General features: G+C 24.1%; 1 protein-coding gene across 4 annotated transcripts in view; it reads left to right on the top strand.

Moving 5' to 3' along the window:
• Nucleotides 1–7,720: 7,720 nt before the first annotated feature.
• The window catches only part of LOC114125167 (6-phosphofructo-2-kinase/fructose-2,6-bisphosphatase), a 41,787-nt gene continuing 26,763 nt past the window's right edge, over nt 7,721–22,744 (top strand). For 3 of the 4 annotated variants that reach the window (XM_027988693.2, XM_050199803.1, XM_050199807.1), the window contains exon 1: nt 7,721–8,407. In XM_027988693.2, the coding sequence (XP_027844494.2) occupies nt 8,236–8,407 (172 nt within the window). In that variant the 5' untranslated portion in view covers nt 7,721–8,235. Of the gene's footprint in view, nt 8,408–19,353; nt 19,500–22,744 lie in introns of those variants that run through there. The other variant, XM_050199804.1, reaches the window with a different exon arrangement.

Below are 22,744 nucleotides of genomic sequence, written 5' to 3'. Positions count from 1 at the left end.
AAAGTAGATAAACACTTTTAAACTAATCAGCGTTCAAGTCGTTCAAGAGCCGTCGAGAATTTTGAGATTGTTGAGTGATGGTCAACTGCAATACCATCGATTTACTCCGTTTAATTAAGTATCGTAAATAAAAGAAAGTCACAATAAAACGATTTTTATAATAATTTCCGCTCGAATTCCAAACGGCGGTTAAAAAACAAAGAAAGAAAGACATATTAACACCTGTACGGTTGTACTGCCGTACGGGTGCAAACATCATTAATCTATTGTTGTTTCTATAATAATATGGTGAGTAGTGAAAAGGTACTGACTTATATAGTTGTCCTACTCATGACTTGTCCTAGCACCGTATGCTTATAAGTTATAATATAATTTCTACATCAGACCAACTTAATTTTTTTATTAGATTGAAGATTTGTATCAAACTCAATTGAGTATTTTTGGACTGTTGGGAATGGTGTACAGATACAAAATATAAGTCCATCAGTGGCGAATACGTACTAACTCCGAAGTGTGGGTATGCTCATTTACCATAGTCTATAATGCATTATAATTTATACTATTTATAGTTCTATTTAATTTATAATCAATAAATAATACACACATTTGAATTTATATATAAATAAATAAAAATTAATAAAGTTGTCATCAACAGGTAGAAGTAGATTTGTAGATTATAAACCTATTACCTAAATCATTGAAGAAGCACAATAAAACAAACATGCCCTAACCTAATATCCTGTGGGCAGCAGGCTGCAGGCTGTGGCAAAGATTAAAATAGGTATATACGTCTTATAGTATGCCTGTGGTTACTGGTTAGTACCGCACTACTGCTGCTGTTATATAATTAATACTGTGCTATTATATATATATTATATAGTGAAACTGATCTAGGAATAACCGGTATTTCACAGCGATAACAAGTGTTGTATAGCTAGCGCACACACGTTCTATTGTATGCTCTGTTAATATAAATATTATGATCAAAATAAACACAGATACGTATAAAAGAAATAGATGAAATGTTTATCATATACGAAAGGTTTTTAAATACTTAAAGTCCAAGACCGTTGTTACAATGTCAGTTTAATAGTCCATTTACGCTTAACCGGCGGTTAACAGATTTTATAACCGGCAGAAGTTCGCCGGTTAGCGTTAGCGGAAACTTAACCGGACATTGTAAGAACGACCCTTGACATGATAAAATAATTATTGTATTTTTATTATGCTTATATTCTTAAGCATGTCCAGAGAATTCTCCACTTATGATCGTATTAGGTAGTTGCAAATATTACAACTTTTTAGAACTGCCTTGTTGTGTTCATATTGAGGAAGTAAAAATTGTATGTTCTACGATCTAATAATTTTGGTCTCCACTTGCTAGAAAGTTAGTGTTATAAAAATCATGGTCATTTAAACTTTTTCTCTTTTTTTAATGTGTGTATTAAACCACTATATTTTGAAACTTATCTACACAAAAACAATAAACTTTTTTTTTTATAAAAAACAGGTTTAAAATTTTAAAAACTATTTTTTTAATAATCCCCATAATTAGTATTATTTTTTTAAATTATTTATCATAGTTTATTAATTTATTAATTTCTGTCGAGAAATACAAATAATGTTCTTATCTAAAAATTTGATAATATAAGTCAATTCACTCTGATATTAAAACTAAAAGCACACTATTGAAACTGGTGAACAAAAATTTACTATGTCGTAAGACGGAGATTAATCAATCTCCACATCTGCAGCCAATATTCTTGCAAGTATTGTCGTATTGACAATACATTTTGATAGTATTTTTGACATAGCGACAAAGCCACAAAGGGGCTGTTTATGATGCTCACGCAGTCCATGGTTCATTTCATGGGGTGTCCTGCAGGGAACACGGCAATAAATAAAACATATAAAATATATTCAATACATAAATGCTATACAAGTATTAATATAAATATAAAGAAAGAATATAGAAAATATTTAAATACATAAATTATCAATTTTAATTACATAATAATATATGTTTTGGGATTTATTGTTATTTTGGTTGTGTCGTATACTCATATTATAATATTTTTAATTCATAATTATACACTATAAAAAGAATATATTTTTGCTTATTTATATTGTTTCCATCATCATAATATAACCATTAATGATACATTTTAAATAGTACCATAAACCATTAATTATAATATTTACGATCATTCAATAATATTGTCATAATAAAATAATAAAAAAAAATAATAATTAATAACAAAAAATGATTATGACTAATGAACCTAATCATGCGACAGCCAAATGCCAACAACTGACAAAGTCTCTTCCTGTGTACTCGGTCGAAAAGCTGATAACTATAATTTATTATTATTGAGTTAAATACTGCTACCTAATATCTATCGGGATTTTTGTTTCACATCACAGAATAAAGTCCAATGAGAAATTTTATTTATAGACAGTATTGTCAATTGCGCATTTTTTATTTAGAGTTAGGCAAAATATGTGAAACATACGTTAAAATAAACACTGGTAATTGGTATAAATATATTTTATTTACTTATTATTTATTACTGAAATTATTAAAATTGAAATACAAATTTTATAAAAAATCTATTTTCAATAGATTAATTGTAACTGTAGAATATTTATAATCTTTTTAACGAAACAATCATTTTTTTTTAAATTTAAACTCCAAACCAATAAATAGCCAAAATAAATTAATTTACATAATATTATGTTTTATATATATGATACAGCCAATGGGGGCATGGCCCCTGTGCTCTCCCTGGATACGCCACTGAATATAATGATAGCCGATATGTATCATTGTATATTTGTATCCGTAAAACTATATCCGAAAAAATATTATACAAAACGATTGAAGAAATGAAGACTGAATGAATGAAGACTGAAATACAAAATTAATAATTGAATAAACAACGACTTCGGAGTTACTATTATTTCCAAGAACATTACTATATTTGTTCCTTATCGATCATTAGGCTAATGACCATGATATTAGATCGTCTACGATTCGAAGAACAGTCTCACTCAAGCACGCGCGTGCACAGGTCACTAAATTAAGTTTTTGACAATTTTCCGTTTTTAAAATCGGTACAAAATAGCTATATAAGAGAAAGATTTTTTTAGTTACTTTCTATGATCCGATTTACATTTTGAAAATAGATCTGTATTCGGGAACTTTTTTACTAGGGTATGTAGGAAAAATAATTAATGTTTTTAAACTGAGTGTATAAAAAAAATACTTTTGTAATTTTTGGAAAAGTTAACATATTTTTTAAGTCTTATTGAATAAAAAAAATCAAAAATCTGTTTCCTACAAAACCTAGAAAAGAGGTTGATAAATTCATACGTATTTTTAAAACAACAATCGGACATGAGGAAGTACATAAACTAATCTTCCACTTATTGGACTAAAGCTGCGAAAAATAGGGAGTGCTCCAATCCCCTTAAGATAAAAATTTTTGTAATTGGCCAACAACGCTCAACTTTAAACGCTCTTTTATACTTATTGTAAGTTAAAATTATAAGAAATCTTGTATTAAATTTACATGTATTTTGACTAAACTAAAATAATTTTATCGATATTTATAAAAAAAACTTAACAAAAACGAATATTTCAAATGCCCATATAAACGAAACATTTTGAAAATTTAATTTTTTTTAACTTTATATTAAATTTTTAAGTTTTTTTATACACATTTCAAAAAAAAATAATACTTTAAAATATCGAAAATTTTAGTTGTCTATAAATATCTTTAAAAAGCTAGAATATTTTGAAAATTTAACCGTATATATATAATACTAACATAAATATTTAATGCAAATGTCAAGTATAATATACAATGAGTGGTTTTTGAGTTACAACTATATAAAAAAAATTGCTGGAAATATCTTACTTTTGACCTCTATAATGAACCAAGGATATTCAATTTGATATTGGAAACCACCCCTGTAGTTTTAAATTGAAGCATTATTTCGATAAGTTATGGTGTACCATACAGACACAAAAACAAAAAAAACACATCATTATAGAATCAGTATATCCGCATCACTCCGTTCAGAATCTAAAATATAAGTCACTATTTTTCATAAAATAATCAGTGTTAACTGTCAGTACTATATACAATATATTGTGTAAAGTTAGGAAGTTAATTTAAAAATTATAACGACTATGTGTGAGTTGATCAAAAAACCACTGTTATACTCTTTTATATTATGTAGGTAGTTACAGCACTGATACTACAGAACATAGACATATAGTAATATAGTATTATCTAACCACTACGAGTACTAACCAGTAACCAGTAATCAGTACTGTAATTTTGAGATGCCACTGATGCCAGTGTAAAAATATTATGTATGACTTGTTTATACCCTTTGTAGTTTTTTTTTTGGAGACATAATAATATTATACCAAGAAATTATTGAAGCCCCTTTAACATTGAATTTCTACTATCCCTGCAGTTGGAGAACATAATAACATGGTAGTATAGAATATGATGTTGTTTATAATTTATTGAAAAATTTTATTTACGAGCAATTCAATTTAAATTTTTAACCACCTAAAAAAAAACGGATCCGATATGAACATGAATTATTGAGATCACAGTAAGTGATGTGAATGTAGACCACAAAACGACAAAACGTACATAATATAATTCCATTATTTTTACGTGGTGCGCCTTACAAAAAAAAAAACACGACAAAACTAGCATTCATGATGATAGGTAAGGTATAATAAGATGTAAACTTAGTGATAGCGGCATGGAAAAAATGGCAATAACAATAACAGTATAGATATAGAACATACTATACATATACACAAATGTAATACAAATACTTAATAAAACCATAAAAAAGTCTGGTAGCAATGTAGCACCGATACATCGTTAACAAGTCATTTAAATTGCCCCACCCTCTTTAAAAAAATTGGGCTAACATATTTTACTTGTAGTTTTATTTTTAGTTAGTATTTTAATCAAGTCAACTATGTAATTATATTTTTTGACAATTATTGAAATTCTTTTTTGTTTCTCTTTTCTTTTCAAACCACGAATCTGATGGCCAAAATGTTAAAGAATTATTTTAAGTATACCTTATATCTATTGTATATACCTATGTATTAAAAAATAATATAATTAAATATAATTAAAATTAAAAGTTTAACATAATATGAAACCATTACTAAAATAAAAAATAAATAACAAAATAAATAGGTTTATACTATTAAAATACAAATTTCTAATAGTTGACCTTAGTTCCGTGTAGTATGTACTCGTATTCTTACAGACTCTCATTTAAATTATGATGAAATTACTTATGATGTTATAAGTTATGACGATAAATATAACGATAGTCGATAATAATTATTTTGTTATGATTTAAAAGCATTCATGGCGTCGTGGGAACTTAAAACTTTTACGTAGTGTATGTATATTATATTATTATTGATTTTACTATACGTAATGACATTTTTTATTTGTTTTAATATATTATCTATTTAGGTATACTATGAATGATACTGCGAAAAAATAACCCCAATTTGTAAATTAATCTAAATAGTACCTACATATTAATATGTAATACATAATATATAATATTATAATGTCAATATTGTGTAACACAATATAATATTTCAAATTTCAATAGTATAATAGTTTAAAATGATAATATGTAAAACATATACAATATACATATATATAATATTAATACTTATTTTATAAACGTTTTCTTAAATTGAAGTAAATTTTTTTTTAAATGTATCCACTAAGGTCCGCGGTACATATAATTAGGTAAAATAAAAATATAACGATGTGATACAAAATCAAATTTCCTATTAGTATTAATATAAATTGTTACTAAATGATTTACCTGACGAAATAATCTTTTGTCAGTTTAGTTCGACATTTTGTTGGTTGATTAGAAAGAAAAATGTCAGAAATTGTAAAAGTCAACGAAAAGGGTACCAAAATAATTGTGGGTGGTTATTCATGAATTCCGGACGAAAAGCCCATTTAAAAAAAAAGTCGAACAAAAAGTCCGGATTTATTTTTTTATTGTTGGACAAAAAGACCGAGCACATTTTTATTGTCAGACAAAAAATCCGAAATTATAATTTATAATAAATTTCTATATACACCAATGGCCTGTACTGGTATTCAGTGACAGAGGGATATAGCACAATTTGAAGCAATTAGCTTCATATTTAATATAGGTAGGTGGTATAATTGTAACATCGCAAAATTATAACTGCTATGACAAATATTATAATTTATAATCAATATAATCTAATCCGCTACTGGTGGTATTGCTATACCTATATTAGTATAATAATAATATAATAAATATATATTATTGTAGAGTGTAGGTAGTAAATATTATCTATATTGAAAAACAGTGATATAAGGTCAACGCTCGATCATATAATATTTTCTTATTTTAGTTTACGTATTGTATTGCCTCGATTATTGATCTATAAGTCTTATAAGGAAAAACAGTTTATTCCTACAAGTATACCTATTAATTAATTTTGTTATTAATCGAAACTATAAATATATCATACTTTTTTCTTATATCATAATAGACAAAAGTACACATTTAAAAAATATCTAAAAAAGCAACAAAAAACATTGAAATATGCAATTAAAATTTTAAAATATAAAAACGTCAATTAATGTTTTTTTTCGGGATCTAAAATTCCGGGGTTAATTATTAGGCAAATCATTATAAATATAATATACTTTTGCTAGTTTACAGTATTTACCGAAACAGGTTTTCAAATTTTGATTTTTATAAGCTGATATAATATAGTATAAACTATAAATAGGTACATATAATTAAATTATATTTAAATATTAATGATTTAATAAATGCAATATTTTTGAAAAAATATATATCAACCCATTGTAATACTAAAAGTAAAATAATTGACTGTAATGTATCATAAAATATACTTACCCGATAAGTCTGACATTTTGACAGATCGCCTTTGATTATTATTGTTTTTCGTGTACAATAATATATCATTATACCTATTCAAATTTAATACATCCATAACAGCAACCCATTCGACATCTTATATACAGCAAAGCGTTTTCTACTTGGCACTTGTCTGCCTTTTTTGTGGTTGTTTTTCTCGATTATTATGGAAAGTATACTAAGAGATTTTTATTTTTGACCCCCTAAAAAAATACCTACTAGATCTAACTTGTTATCATAAACTACCCCCAAAGTGGAAAATTGAAGCATTTTTGCTGTCTCAAATTGTGAAATAGAACAAAATAAACATAGGTACATCATTGTAAAATCAGTACATTCATCAAACTTCATTCTGCTCAATTTTTTTATGTATCAAAAATTGTTTCTAATTCTAGTATTTTTTTTAAAAAAAAAGGAAAAAACTGAATACTGATTCACAGCGGCTCCGCGTGTTGTAGTAGTAAATATATATATATATTTAATATAAATCTGTGGTTGAGTCGGCTGTTGAATTCAGTATTATTGGTCGTACCACCGAGTGTCGGATTCAAGGTTCGTCATGGAAGATAAAAATATCTGTGTACTGTTGATCCTTTTCAGAAAATCTTAGTTACACGGAACGTAGGTTCATGTAAAAACTAAGTACGATGAATCGTGGGGTTATTTTATATTTAACTTATAGCTCAAAGACACTAACGGGTTTGTCAAAAATCACAAATTTACGAAATCGTAGGAAAAACTACAAGTATATCACGTTACGTACATCTAACCATAAGTGTTATCAAATTTCTTATCAATCGATAGTTTTCATTCATCCGGAGTTCATATTATAAAACATCCGAGACGTACAGCACGTTATCGAGTTCCGTCTGTCGTGAAGTGACTACTGAGCACTGACTAGGAAAATAAATAGTAATTTTGTCTATCGTATTACCGTCAGTCGTCACTGTCGCTGTCCGTTGCTTCCCTCGCATGTCCACGCGATAGTCGTTTAAACCAACCGTTCTGTTTGTGTTAATTTAGTTAAATTTTGATTTTTAATTTAAACATAAAAGTTTGAACATAGTTATTTTAAGAGGAAATGGTTTTTTAATTGTTTGTTTCGTTATTATTTTGTTTTATAATCCGCTCCTGATTGATTTTTTATATTTTATAAATATTCCACGTATTACTATTTAGTAATATACATTATAAATATAGCTTTATATACGTTATTAAGCGTTTAATGAAGTAATGGCCGTTTGCAGTTCAGTAGTGAAGACTGTTGTACCCGATTACAGTAATGGTGACTGCGTCAAATTGTGCAGTGAACACTATTGGCCACCTAAAGATGAAAACAATCAAGTTTATAGACATTTACCGCCAACTACAGATACTGTGCTGACAAAACCGTTTCCAATTAGAGGTAAATTATTTTTACACATATTTTTGTCTTATGATAGCTTGTAGGTATCTGTTATGTAAGATTTTACCTAAGTTAATAATTAGATAATATAATATACTAAGGTAAGTACCTATTTAGAAATAATTCTCATGTTATATTAAATTGTTTGTTTTAAAAACTTAATACATTTTTGAATTTAAACAAATCCTATCAAGATAGGATACAAGTAGTTATTATAATATTGTATTAAGGTGTGATGAGAAAATTGCTGTTTTAAAATTTTTTTTATTAACTGTAAATACCTAGGTATCTATCTTAATCGTAGTGATAAAAAATATATGAAAACAATTTATAACATAATAATATACTTAAAGTTTAATTTCTCAATGTACCCATCTATTGGTAATTGGATGTTAACAATTTTAAATAATACTATTTTCTTTTTAATGTAGGTAGGTAGTTAGGTACTTAATGTATAAAATTTATTTTTATATTTTATAATACATTTCTTATTAGGTAGGTACATAAGACTTTTTAATATTGATAGTCAATAAGTAATTCAAAATAATGAATAGGTAGGTACATTTTTTTTTTAAATTTATTAATCTATATTTCATATTCTGAAGTAATATTTAACTTTTAGAAGTTTTTGGTAGTTTCTTTCAATGACTTTGTCATACTTATTACAACATGATAACTGTTAAACTCCTCATTTAACCCTTAACTAAATATGTTATTTTTTACATTATTTACATGTGCAGTATATTTTATACACCCTTTGGTTTGTATAGAAATTAATTTTGACTGTAGTAATGTATATATAATTGACTTCTTAAGAATAAAATGCTGCTTAATTTTGTTTTATGTTTAATTAGGTATAACAATGTATAATAAAAGAAAAAATGTATTTTGTTCATCAACATAAAACTAATTTTGGTAATAATCTTGTTTATGTTGCTACAAACATCAATATTCAACAATTGTTTTTTAAATATTATAATATCTCATTGATTAGGAAAATAACTGAAAACAATTATGAACCAAAATAGAACTAGATAAATGAAAAGCTTAGTGTACAAAATAAACTAATTTATTGTGTAGTTAAGGATCAAAATATTTACCTATTAATTGAGATGATGTATTATCATCCATCTTTTAATACAAATAATGAATAAAAGTAATTTATTGTGACATTTGTCATTTAATAATATAACTTAAAATCTCGTTTAAAATGCTCCTAATGAAAATGATAAAAAGTCTTCATAAATATTCTAGAGTATTAATGTAACAACACTAGGAGAATTAGGAAAATAAGATTCTCCATAAAATTATAACAGTTGTTTATGTAATCTATTATTATTATATATGCATGTTTAATAAATAAATATTGCCTACCTATATATATGCAGTTTATTATATAGATTAATTTTAATTTCTTTTTTAATAATGGTTAATGGTTATTCATTTTTATAAATATTGAATACAGTGTCAGATATTATTGATAATTAAATTGGATACTTTATCTACAGAACAATAATAGTGTATCAAATTTAAATTATTATTGTATTTACCAAGAATTTTTTATAGTTATATTTATATACATTTTATTGATCATTATTTCTGAAGTCTAAACTTATAGTAAATAATATTTTTTTTAATAAAATCATTGTACAAAACAAATATTGACAAAAACGGAACAATGAGTATCTATTAGTCTATGTGGGCCGTACAATTTGTAAAATTACTTAACACATGATTATATTATAATTAATGAGGTAGGTGGCAATTGAATAATATTATTAGGTATTTTAAATTTTAGAAAATTTTATTTGTCAAGTTAAAAATTATTTTTTAAAACTTAATTTTAATTTTTTAATTCATTAATTCTCAGCCTTGAGTCATAATATACCTATAAATTGAATATTCTTTAAATTAAGGAAATTGAGGATACAAAACAAATTTATTTGTTTTCATTTTATGTGTTTCTTATTTTCTTGAACTATTTCGTTTATTTTAAATATAATCCTTTATCAATAACAAATTATTGAAATTATATTATTTCAACTGAAATATTTTAGATTAAGATACTTATAATATAATAGTTAATTTTGTCATTCGGTATGTTTTAATTATGTGCTCTCAGTATATTATATTAAGTGTGGTTTCATTTTTTTAATCTTTATCATTTTTAAAGTATTTAAAATATATTTTAATTACTAATATGAGGTACCTTATTATTATTGTAATTAAATTTATTTTAGTGATTAAAAATTATAAGTGTTAGTTGTTAATATTATAATTTATATGTCTGTGATTATAATTGGTCCACTTAATACCCAAAACAGTTATTTTCTCTGTTATATATTTTCCTTCTACGACTACTGAGCATTGTAATATTTTAAACAAATTTTAAAATTAAATTGGTAATAGAATAGATTCATAATAAGTATGTACTATATGTTAATAGGTTTGTTAATTATTATGTAAATCTTAAAAGATGAATAAATTAAGATTTTAATTATAATATTCATCTGTATATAATTTGCAAATATTAATACTGAATATAAGAATGCTATATTTTATGTTCATATAACATTGCAGTTGATATTACAGACCAAACACTTTCGTTCTTATTTAACAAATTTAGTTATTTCAATAAATAAATAATGGTTAAAATGTAATCAGTATTATGTTTCTACATTACACTTCAAACTGTGTAATTTATTTTTATGTTTTATTACATTATTTTCATTATTTTATATTCGAAACAATGTTGATTTTGTCACATGAGCATTTTTGATTTGGGCCATTTTTTTTCATTAAAATATAGTTTTTTAAAAAAAATTTTGAATAGCTATACCCTGAGCTATACCCCCTTTGTTAGTAATATAACTTTGTATTTATTATTTAAAAATAATTAAAAATTCTATATTGTATCTCATATTACCTTAAATTTTACTTAATCTTAAATGCATTAAGTTGATATTTATTATTAACAAAAGACCTCGCAAAAGACCATTAAAAATATAAAAACTTGAAATCCATAAAACAATTTTTTTTATGAATTTTCTACTCAAAAACCAAATAGGTATTTAGGTATTCAACTTTATAATGAGGTTTTTACTATTTATTGACAAGCAGAATGTATGTATTAAATTTTTATTGAAATGTACCTACTATTTTTTATCTAGAAAGTTATCTAATTAGACATTTTGTAATAATAATATTTATAGTTATATTTTATGAGTTGAACTAATATTCTAAGAAAAATCTGGAGAAATATCCTATTAAGTTAAAATATATACTTAGGTAGTTTTTTTTTTTTTTGTGAACTACGTAACATTTTTATTCTGTATTAATCTATATTAATGGTCATAAGCACTTAAAAGTTTATTTATATTTTTTTATACTTATATTTGAACAATCTAACCTTTTATAAATAATTCAGGTGTAAAGCCAGCCATAAATATTACTTTAATTGTATTTATAGAAAGTTAGCAAAATTACATCAATTAAGTTATTTTTTATAATTAATTTATGTTTATTAAAATGATATCATACATTTATTGTAAGGTGCTTATTTTCTAGTCTGATATTATCACATTTAAAAAAAATCTAAAAAAATTATATTTATGTATGAAAAATTATTTGATGAACTAATGTAGTTTTAATAAGCATCTGTTAAAAAACTATAATAGGTATATTATGGTATATTATTACCTACTATATTCTATAAATCAAACAATAAAAACAAGTAATTCAATACAAGTACCCATTATTATTATTTATTTACCAATATTTAAAAATAAAATGTTTTCTAATTGAATTATCATTATTCTCAGAACACATAAAATTATCTTTTATGTCTGTAAACATTTAGCTTTCTACAATTACCACTGTAGTATGTAGTGTGTCTATAACTTATTGCGAAATCATTTTTTCCAATAAGCTAACCTCAAAGTTAACCTATGTTACGTGTGTGTCAGACAGATAAAATAGAAGGATGTATAGTACTGTAGTGTGCTTGTTAGTATATATAAGTGTTACAGAAAAGTAAAAAAAAAATAATTTAATTAAACAAAATTATGGTTTATTACAATCAAACATTTAAACCTATTTATTTATTATTGAAGGTTTAGTTTTTATTAAAATTATCAAGTATATTAAAAAATATTTTTAAACAAAATACCTAATTTATTATATAAAAAAAATATTAGTTAATATAAAGAATATTATCTTTGTAGGTACCCTTCTTATCTTCAAGGAAATGAATTAAATACAAATAATATGTGTACTCTCATTTGATACACTAATTAGTAATTGGTGTTTCTGTTATAGATTTTTGAAAAAATAGAATTTTATTTTTTTGGTGATTTTTTTGTTGAAGTCCTTATTTTAAACAATATTAAAAAATCATATATTTATTTAAATAAATATTATACATATTACTTTTAATTACATTTTACTGAACTTAGATGTTATATGATTAAAATTAAATGTAAAATTTTAGTAGGTATTTAGTAATACATCTCTTAATATAATATAATTTATTTATATATCCTGTTATTTAATGAGTAATAATTAATAATTAGGGCTTAGAAATTTGACTTGAATTCATAAAAAAATGATTATCATGGGGATTATCATTAAAAATAATAAGTTTGTATCATCACAAGGTACTCTTTAAATTATTTAAAAATCTAATCTAAATAATTAAAAATATATTATATAAATATATTTGAGTGTATACTTGAAATTTGAATAGGTACATTTATTATTGAAGGAAACATTGGAAGTGACCTTACTTAGTAAATTATTATGTATACAATTCAATAATTTTATTATGATAAAGAAAGAAGGGAATAAAATACTTAAGCGCCACCTAAAATTTAGTTCTATAATATATGCTCCTATGATATACCTAGGTTACTAGACATTTTTTAGTTTTGACACCTTAAAAGTCAAAGTATCAATTACATCAAATTTGCTACCAGAAACAATCCTCAGTATTAAAATATTTTATCTAAGACTATAAATAAATAAAAATTACGAATAAATATTAATATTTAAAAAGTATCAGGGTTTTAGTACATTTTAAGTGCTTAAAATATATGAGTAAAGGTTAGAGGAATAGGAGTTTCCTATTATGCTACTTCATACATCACACATCTTACTATTCTTATCTCTTATCTTTATAGATTACAAAGATTTCAAATACATCGGCGTATTTTATTATGATCCATCCTAGTTATTCAATGTTAGCGTGTTTACAACTTTATTATATTATTTTTATTTTTAATTACGCAGTTTTTATCAAGGTCATAAAACATATAGACACTACTAAATATTAAATACTAATACAAATCAAATATAAAATTGTACCTATATTTTTTATAGGTAGCTATATAATTTGTGTACCTATTTATAAAATGTAGTATGTATATTTGTATTGAGTATGAATTAATATTATTAATTAACTAACAAGTCAAACGTAATTAGTATTTTTAAATATTTGTGTGATTAAGGTTTACACGGACGTATTTTTTTTTACTTGACTCATAGGCTAAAAGAAAGATTATAGTTTAATACAAATGACGCAATTAAATAACTCATCGTTGATGACGTTTATGTTTCAGTTTGCCATTGTATCTGTATAATATGCGCATACATGTGATTGTATTGGAATTTTTGAATTTGTATAACTGTTTATTGTTTTATTTATTATTCAAATAACACTAAAAATATTAGTGAATAAATGCTATTTTCAGCATAGTTAAATTAACGTACATTTTTCTCTACCTCAAAATTAATTTATGAAAAATACCTCGATAAACATTTTCATATTTTTAAATGTATATATTTCGTATGACACGTTAGAACAATACAACAAATTGTATAGAATAAAACTCAACGTGAAATAAATATTAATAAGTAAATAAACAAAATAAAATAATACAGAATAAAATTAATTAAATAATCATTAAATTAAATAAATAATGAGGATAATATTAAAGACTAGCATGGCGTAAAGATTGTATTATTTAATTAAATATTAATTTAATTATAAATTAAATTGTAACTATTATAGCTTGTAGATTTATGGAACTATAAATTAATGCTCAGGTTAGTCCAGTCAACTTCATTCCTATTAATAATAAAAACACATATTTTTAAATTTAACTAATTAATTTTTTAAATATTACTGTTCCATTTTGATATAAGTACTTACGTCTGAATTATTAATTATAGTTATTTATTGCAATGGCATTAATTTATTAGGGAAATATAAATCAAATATTATTTGATTAAGTACTATGAAACAAATACTTTACCTCAAATATTATACACATACAAATAAAATATCGAATTCTAAAGAATAATCGTTTTGAGCTTTTATTTTTTTAAGTTCATTTAAAAAAAAAAAAATTGGTAAAGATAATCTATATCTTTGTACTAATATTATAAAGCAGATGAGTTTGTATGCGCCAATCTCAAAAATAAGACCGATTTCAATAGGTTCTTTGAAACTTGGGGTGTGCTTTAGCTTCTTTTTTCCAACCCTTATATAGGTCGCTATACGAAGTGGGTCACACAAAAATTTCGTTTTGGTTCACGGAAATTGAATAATTTATTTCATACATAGGGTTGCTATTGGTTACAGAAATAAAATTAAAAAAAAATTGGTATTGAATGGCACATTGCGTTTTTGTGAAATTTTTTAAAATAAAGTAAATAATATTTATAATTTATTGTTTGTTGTTTAAATATACAACAAAATGCTATGTCTTTATGTTGTAGCTTATAAATATTCAAAAGCTACTGACTGATTTTTACGAAAGTTTCAGAGATTGATCTTATAAGTATCATAACAGTTAAGATTCTAAGTGAGAAAAAACAGTGGACATCTTTTTGCGTTATCGTATAGTATTATTTAAAGTTCAGAGCGAATCTTGTTATTGAACAGGTATTACCTACTGTAATAAATATTCGTTCAATTTGAATTTAATGATAAATCATAACATTTTCTTCATATTTATTCCTAATGTTTTTGTATTTAATTATCTTTTCTTTAAATTGTCAGTAAAATTTAAAGTAACCTATGCAATGTCCCTCAATTTACATACTTAATTGAACTTCATACCGAGGCCATAGTTTTATTTTTTCTCATTTGTTAAATTATAATACTTTTTGGTTTCTTTATTGTTATTTCAGAGTTTTTATTGTTTTATATTATTTTTACGTAGGTATAGTGTTTGTTAAAACGTCGTCTAACACTTACATTAAAAAAAAAGGGTGGTCAACGCTCTGCTGTAAAATAGTAATCGAGTGGACTACTAGTAGGTCACTATATAATGGGTGTGTTAAATTCAAATGTGATGATATCATTGAATACGAAAAACGATTCTGAATGGAGATGATTTGTCAGTCTAGAATATATCTTTCAGTGGGTGGTGAAAAAGGTGGTTTATGTTTTAATGACTTGAATACCTACCCCAAAATTAAATCATGTACAGAAAATTCCAATTTAAACAACTGGTGTATGTTTTAAGTTTCAACGATTAGTAATTTTTAATTATAACAAAAATCTAAAACTATGATACTAAATCGTTATTTTACGTGTGAATATTTGATTTCGTAAAGATTAAAATTTTCTTTTTAGTTGTCACACTCAATTTCTTTTAAAATTATTGTAAGTCAAACTTATGAAAAACCTTGTATTAATTTTTCAATTCTTAGCTACCTACTTATACAAATTTTTTGATAAATTTTGAACTACAAAATAACTTAATACATATTTATGATTTTGACGAATTTTTGTAAATATTTAAACTTCAAATGCTATATTATAATAAAAAAAAATTGTGCCTTTACATTCTTATAATTTTTGAATAAGCGAAATATTTTGAAAATTAAATTATGTAACGAAAATGCCAATCTAAATTACTGGTGAAATGTTCAAGTATTTACGAGTTACGAAGAATAACAAATACTTAAAATCGTTTAAAGATAATTTGTTATCGTTTTACTATTTCGTAAAAATTTAAATTCAAATGCTCATAATAACATATTTCCTACAACGAGGTTTCGAAATTTCTTTATAGCTATTTGAAAGAAAACTTATAGAAAACTTTGTGTTGAATTTTTTAACCTTAGATATAATTACAAAAAAAAAATTATAAATTTTCAACTACAAAATTATTTACAAATATTTGCGATTTTGAGATATTTCGTAAATGCTTATAAAAAATTGCGACTAATAATTTTTTCATTTTTTTAACTGTAATAAAAACAACTTATAAGAAACCTTGTATTCAATTTTCATATTTTTTGGCACCCAACATTTTTGTATGGAAATTTCAAAAAAAAAAAAAAAATACTTCGAAAAATCAAAAATTTTAGTTGTCTATAACTTAAAAAATCAGAGTATTTCGAAAATTAAGCCATGTATAAATAACGTTAATATAAAAATTTGATGAAAATTTCAAGTATTTACAGTGATTCGTTTTTGAGTTACATTTATATTATATAAAAAAAATCGATTTTATCAAAAACTGGTTTTGCGTAAAACTTTCTGTTTTTCCGTCACATTTTTGTTGTTTTTTTTTCGATTTTTTTGAAAACTACTGGAAACTTCTTACTTTTTACCATTATAGTCCACCAAGGATATTTAATTTGCCACTAGAAATTACCAAGTATTAAATTGAAGAATTATTTTGACAAGTTATGGTGTATACTGTATACACTACACAAAAAAACATATCTTTGTAAAACTCATTTTGAATCTAAAATAAAATGAATAATATTATTAATACTGAAAACATAGCTAAATATTGTGTATAATTAATTATTGTAATATTCTATCATATATAATATTATTCTTATTAATTTATAAATCGATACTAACGAACTCGTACTATATCGTCATAGTGTGAATAAGTAATAAGTACCTATACATGTCATATGATGCAGATCTCTTAAGATTAGTTTAAATATTTTTAAAAATTGCATAATGTTCTATAGCAAATAATAATAATGTTGCTATATAGGTATTATAGTTCATAGTTACTCTTTGATCAAATTTTTGAATTATAACAAAATAACCAAAATTGTTATTTTTAATTTGAATATTAAATTTTGTCAATATTTGAATTTCAAATGTCTATGAATAAAATTAAGACTGTATACCTATATTATTTTCAATATTTCTTAATTGCTAAATGAACAACTCTATAAGCAATTTTGTTATAATTTTTGAGCGTTTTATTATTAATTTTATTAATGTGAATTTACCAGCATAAATCTAAAATGTCATCAAATATATAAATATTATAAAAAAGTCATAAAATTTTAAAAATTGTATCAATGTTGTAGTAATATATATAAAAATAAATTTAAAGTAGGTATTTTTGGTTATTCGTTTTCGAATTACAACAAAAAACAAAATAAATTTCGCTCAACACTAGTATTTTATGTCGAAACTAGATAACATTTGTTACCAGAAACAAAAATTCTATAAATTGAAAATAGATAATATTTTCTGTTCCTGACGTAAAACACTCATAAACCATTGTAAAATCAATACATTCATCGCTCCACTACGAATCTATAAAATCATAATTATTATGAACTATTATATTTTGTTCAGGAAACATCGACTTGTCTTATTATACTAGTACACCTCATTATATCAACTATCAATAGCAGGCTGAAATGAATGTTGTTTAGCCTTTGGCGGCAAATCGGTACCTACTTATTTTTATTATACGCACTTGTATAGTTCACATATGTTTTGTACTATTGTTTCACAATATAAACTAATTAAATTAATTAGTAGACATTGTAAAACAATTGTGTTCATTTCGAAATTTTAAAAAGACAAAAAAAGTGGACTTACGAGTACATTATATTCATAAATAAATATATACATCATACCTGTAAACACCAAAAATAAGTTAGGTGTACCAATCTTTATTTAATTTATTTAACTTGGCTATTTCAACATATTAATCAGTATACCTATACTGATATAAGTTACACATAAATTTAAAAATGCAACCTATATATAAACCACGTAATCTGATATAGTAACCTACTCATATAGTATCTACATTCTACAGGGTTTTTACTATTATTTCGTCATATTGCATTAGATTTCTGATAAAAAGCATGTTTTACGGCATATTATACGAAATCTATGCTTTGTTGTCTAATTATGAATACTTTATATAGTTTATACAGGGTGATTTTTTTCTCAAATAGTATACTTATTATTTCAAATTTATATTTATGAAAATATTTTTTTTATATATAATTTCCAGTTTAAAAAAACAACTTTTTTAAAATATTTTTTATTATTATATTATTTTTTACTAGGTTTTTACTGTTTTGAATCATACATTTTTAATTTCATTTTTTCATATTTTGATACATAAAAATTGAAATTCGGATCAGTAGTTTATGAGTTATAACTGTTATAAGTATTAATTATAAAATTCAGTTGAGCATAGTGGTGAGGTACAGGAATGTATCGCAAAATGTAGGTCTACTTAATATTTTCACATAATTTTCAGCTGAAATAAAACAACATTTTTTAATGTGATTTAAAGTGTGACGAGAGTAGTTTATGGTTGATATCTGGATGAAATTGTATCATAATTATTTAGCAAATGCAAAGAAAAAATATAAACATAGAATCATAAGTAAAGTATAATAAACGTAAATCGCATTTAAACACAATAATAATATTATATTATTATCATATGATGAGGAGAAGTATATATATGATAAATATTATTCATGTTCTTGTAAAAATATAAATAGGTTATGTATAAAAAAAAATTATAAATAAAAATAAGTACAAGTTATAAGTTAAATAAATATAATCAGTCATGCGCGCGCAACTGTGTGAGCCGTTTCGGTACTATACGGCGGTGGTGGATTCTGCGATATTGGACCGGTTTGATATAGTGGCGGAGTTTCCGTCGGGAAACGCTGCATTCTGTGAACATCACATTCTTCGTTGCCATGCATAATATCAGCGACTGCGGGCCGCAGTTTGTAAGGCTCGCCTCCAGACATCTGAATAGGATCGTAACTATAGGCCACGTTGAGGGTGAGTATTACGCGCTGCGCTTCGTTTCTTAGTCAAATTGTGTATCGCCTGGGAACAGCAGGTATCGAGTATACCTTGTCATTGAGTATAGGCTAATTGATTGAAATTAATATGTTAAATTTGAATTCGTCGATAAATCATTGTATAAGTAAGACAAACGATTTTAAACGGAGACTGTCTGTCTGTTATTAACTATACTAAGTATATAACTATTTTGGTATGTATTTATATTGCTACTATAGTAATTTTTAACGGTTGACATTAAATGGTATAAATCGGCAATAACTTAAAATTGATTTGAATATTTTGAAAGTCCCTACAAATATTATTGAATTACAATAAAATGACTTGAAACATTATTCTTTGTTTAATATCCAATTTTGTTAAACTTTGAACTTAAAATGTATAAAAATGTTATACATATATTATTTTAGATTTTAAGGTTTCAGTAAAACTACATATGGGGGATCTTGTATTAAATTTTCGAACTTTTTGACCGAGTTTAAATATTGTTATTATTCACTTTAAAATACAATTTTGAGTATATATTAAATTCTTAAAAATAATTTTAAATAACTTAAAATTAGTCTGAAGATTCAAAAAATTTTATTTTGTTCGGAAAATTACTTTTTAAGTAAAAATGAACGTTTTTACGAATTATACTCTTTAAATGAAGTTGGTTAAAAAATCGTGATTTAAGCTTGAATATCAGTTTGTGGAAATTTAAATTTATAATGAAAATATTAATTATGAAATACCTAACATTTCTTTTTTATAATTTTAGTTAGTAAAACTTAAAAGGAATCTTACATTAACCTCTGAAACCTAAAGTATCAATATTAAAAATTAGTTTTTTTTATTACAAAACAATTATTTTAACAAAATTTTTATTTCAAAATCTTTTAAAAATATATTATATATTGTATATGATTCGAGAAAGTATAAACAATTTATGAAGGATATTATATTACATTTTAAAGCTTTTGGACTTAGGAAACATTTTTTATCGTTATTTTTAGAGAAAAATAAGAATTATAAAATACTAATATAAACCTTTACATTTCATGATTGTACGTGCATATACATTTTTTAATTACAAAAAATAAAATAAATCTATTTTTTTTAACAGTTTTGCATAACATTTTTCTTTTTTTATATTTTATTTCAATTTATAAGAGTTAAGTTACTTAAATTCTATAAACTTTGACTTTCCGTTTTCGCATAAAGAACCAATCATACTCACTCTTCTAGAAGAAGTAACTTGAATATTGAAGCATTTTTTTTTATCGTGAAAATTAAAAACTATTTTCAAACACAATAAATTTTACAATTTTATAAGTCTTAAATTGGTTAGATAGGTATTATAAATTGTTGTATTAATCTATTGTATTTATATTTATTACATTATTAATATAACCATAATAATTATATGGTATTCTTGCGTGTTTTATTTGCAAATAAGATATTAGTATGACAAAATCATTATTATTTTTATTCACATTATGAAAGTTTTTATAAGTACTCGTATATTATATGAGTTTATTTCTGTACAATTACCTATTTATGATCTTTAAACAGTTGTAGGTAGGTTAAATGATTTATTATTCTATAACCACTGTCATGTAACCCACTTATTGTAATATCATATTATAATGTGCTTAGGTAGTACTTACTATAATTCATTAGAGTACAATTTATTGTTAGATAGTATAGACAATATTTTTATTTTTCATAGTGTATGATTATAATGTTCATTATTTTGAAAATTAGTATTAAATTGCGATTTTAGGAAGTTATTCTCGAAATCTTCTATTCAGTGTTCACATGGATATAGAATTACAAAATATGTTCGCATTTAAATTGCGCAATGTAGTATAATTTATTTTTATTCTTTTATTTTAATGTATTTAAATGTTTAACAAAAATATCATAATATAATAATAGTAACACTATATTTTATACTGGAGGTAAGAAGCGATAACAAACTGGAGTGATCACTGGAAATGAATGTGAACTGATGGACTAGGCATTAGAAATTGTTTATTACATAATTAAATTGACCTATTATGACATAACAACGAACACTTCATAACATCTATTAAGTTATTATTTGTATAAGATATGTGCAGTTTAGTCCATTGATACAAATAATTGAATTGTTTTTAAACTTTTACTCTTTGGTAGGTACCTAATTAAAATGTAATTTATATTTAAAAGGTAGAAAAATAATAAACAGGTACTTTGCACTATTTTCAAACTACATTAAATTATAATTTATTTGGTATTAACCTCGATTAATAACACATTTTAGGTTTTATGTATAGTTCAGAGTATGCTCCTTAATATGATGATGTGGTAGGGAGGGGGAGAATTGTAAATAAATAACACAAACGTATGATGCGCTAAAAACTAATTTATTACACGGTATACTTAAAAGAAAATATTTAATATTCATTTATTATTCGATGGAACAAATAACAATAATTTCTTTATGTGTACCTAATCTAAACACAATAACAATTATACTAAATAAATTTGAATATTATATGCTAACATTACTTATTAGTTGTTAGTACATCCATGCTATTGTGTTGATGGTAAAATATCTGAAAAAACTACGTCAATTCTTTGGGTAGAACAAAATAAAGAGATCTGGTAATTGTAATAGAAGAAAGATCAGAGACGAAGAAGAAGATACAGTTTCAAAAATGAAAATTAGAAGAATAAGTTTGGCAAGACATATAGTATGGTAGGCACAAAAACACACGGATTCAAGAAGATTTAAAATAAGTCCTTTTCCTAAAATTAATCATTTCTCACTCTGAAAATTTAACATTTTCATCAAATTAATCAGTAGGTAGTGACAAATTGAGTTGTTGATTTTTTCAAACATTTATTACTGAACCATCCTTTAAGTAATCCTTATTTTGTTTCAAGTTTATACAATCCTTTTGGTTTTTGTTCCGTAATCATACAAATTATGTTTGGCGGATCTATATAAGTCCTGTATCAACTTTCAATACTCTGAATACAACGCATTAATTAACTTTAAAATTGTCTGTTTTTTTGTTTCTACGTTAAAAATTAATTTAAATTTAGATCTAAAAGTGAATTTTTACTTTGTTCTATTATTCACCTTTATCATTTTCTCTGCAGCTGTAATTTGACATTTATGTCCATCATTGTTCACATGGAATTTGTATTGTTTTACTCGAATAGCATAATTTACAGATAATATAATTTTT

The sequence above is a fragment of the Aphis gossypii genome, chromosome 2 (genome assembly GCF_020184175.1).
Source record: "Aphis gossypii isolate Hap1 chromosome 2, ASM2018417v2, whole genome shotgun sequence".
NCBI classification, from domain to species: domain Eukaryota; kingdom Metazoa; phylum Arthropoda; class Insecta; order Hemiptera; family Aphididae; genus Aphis; species Aphis gossypii.
The sequence above is the reverse complement of the archived record's forward strand: the minus strand, read 5'-3'. Positions and strand labels throughout refer to the sequence as shown.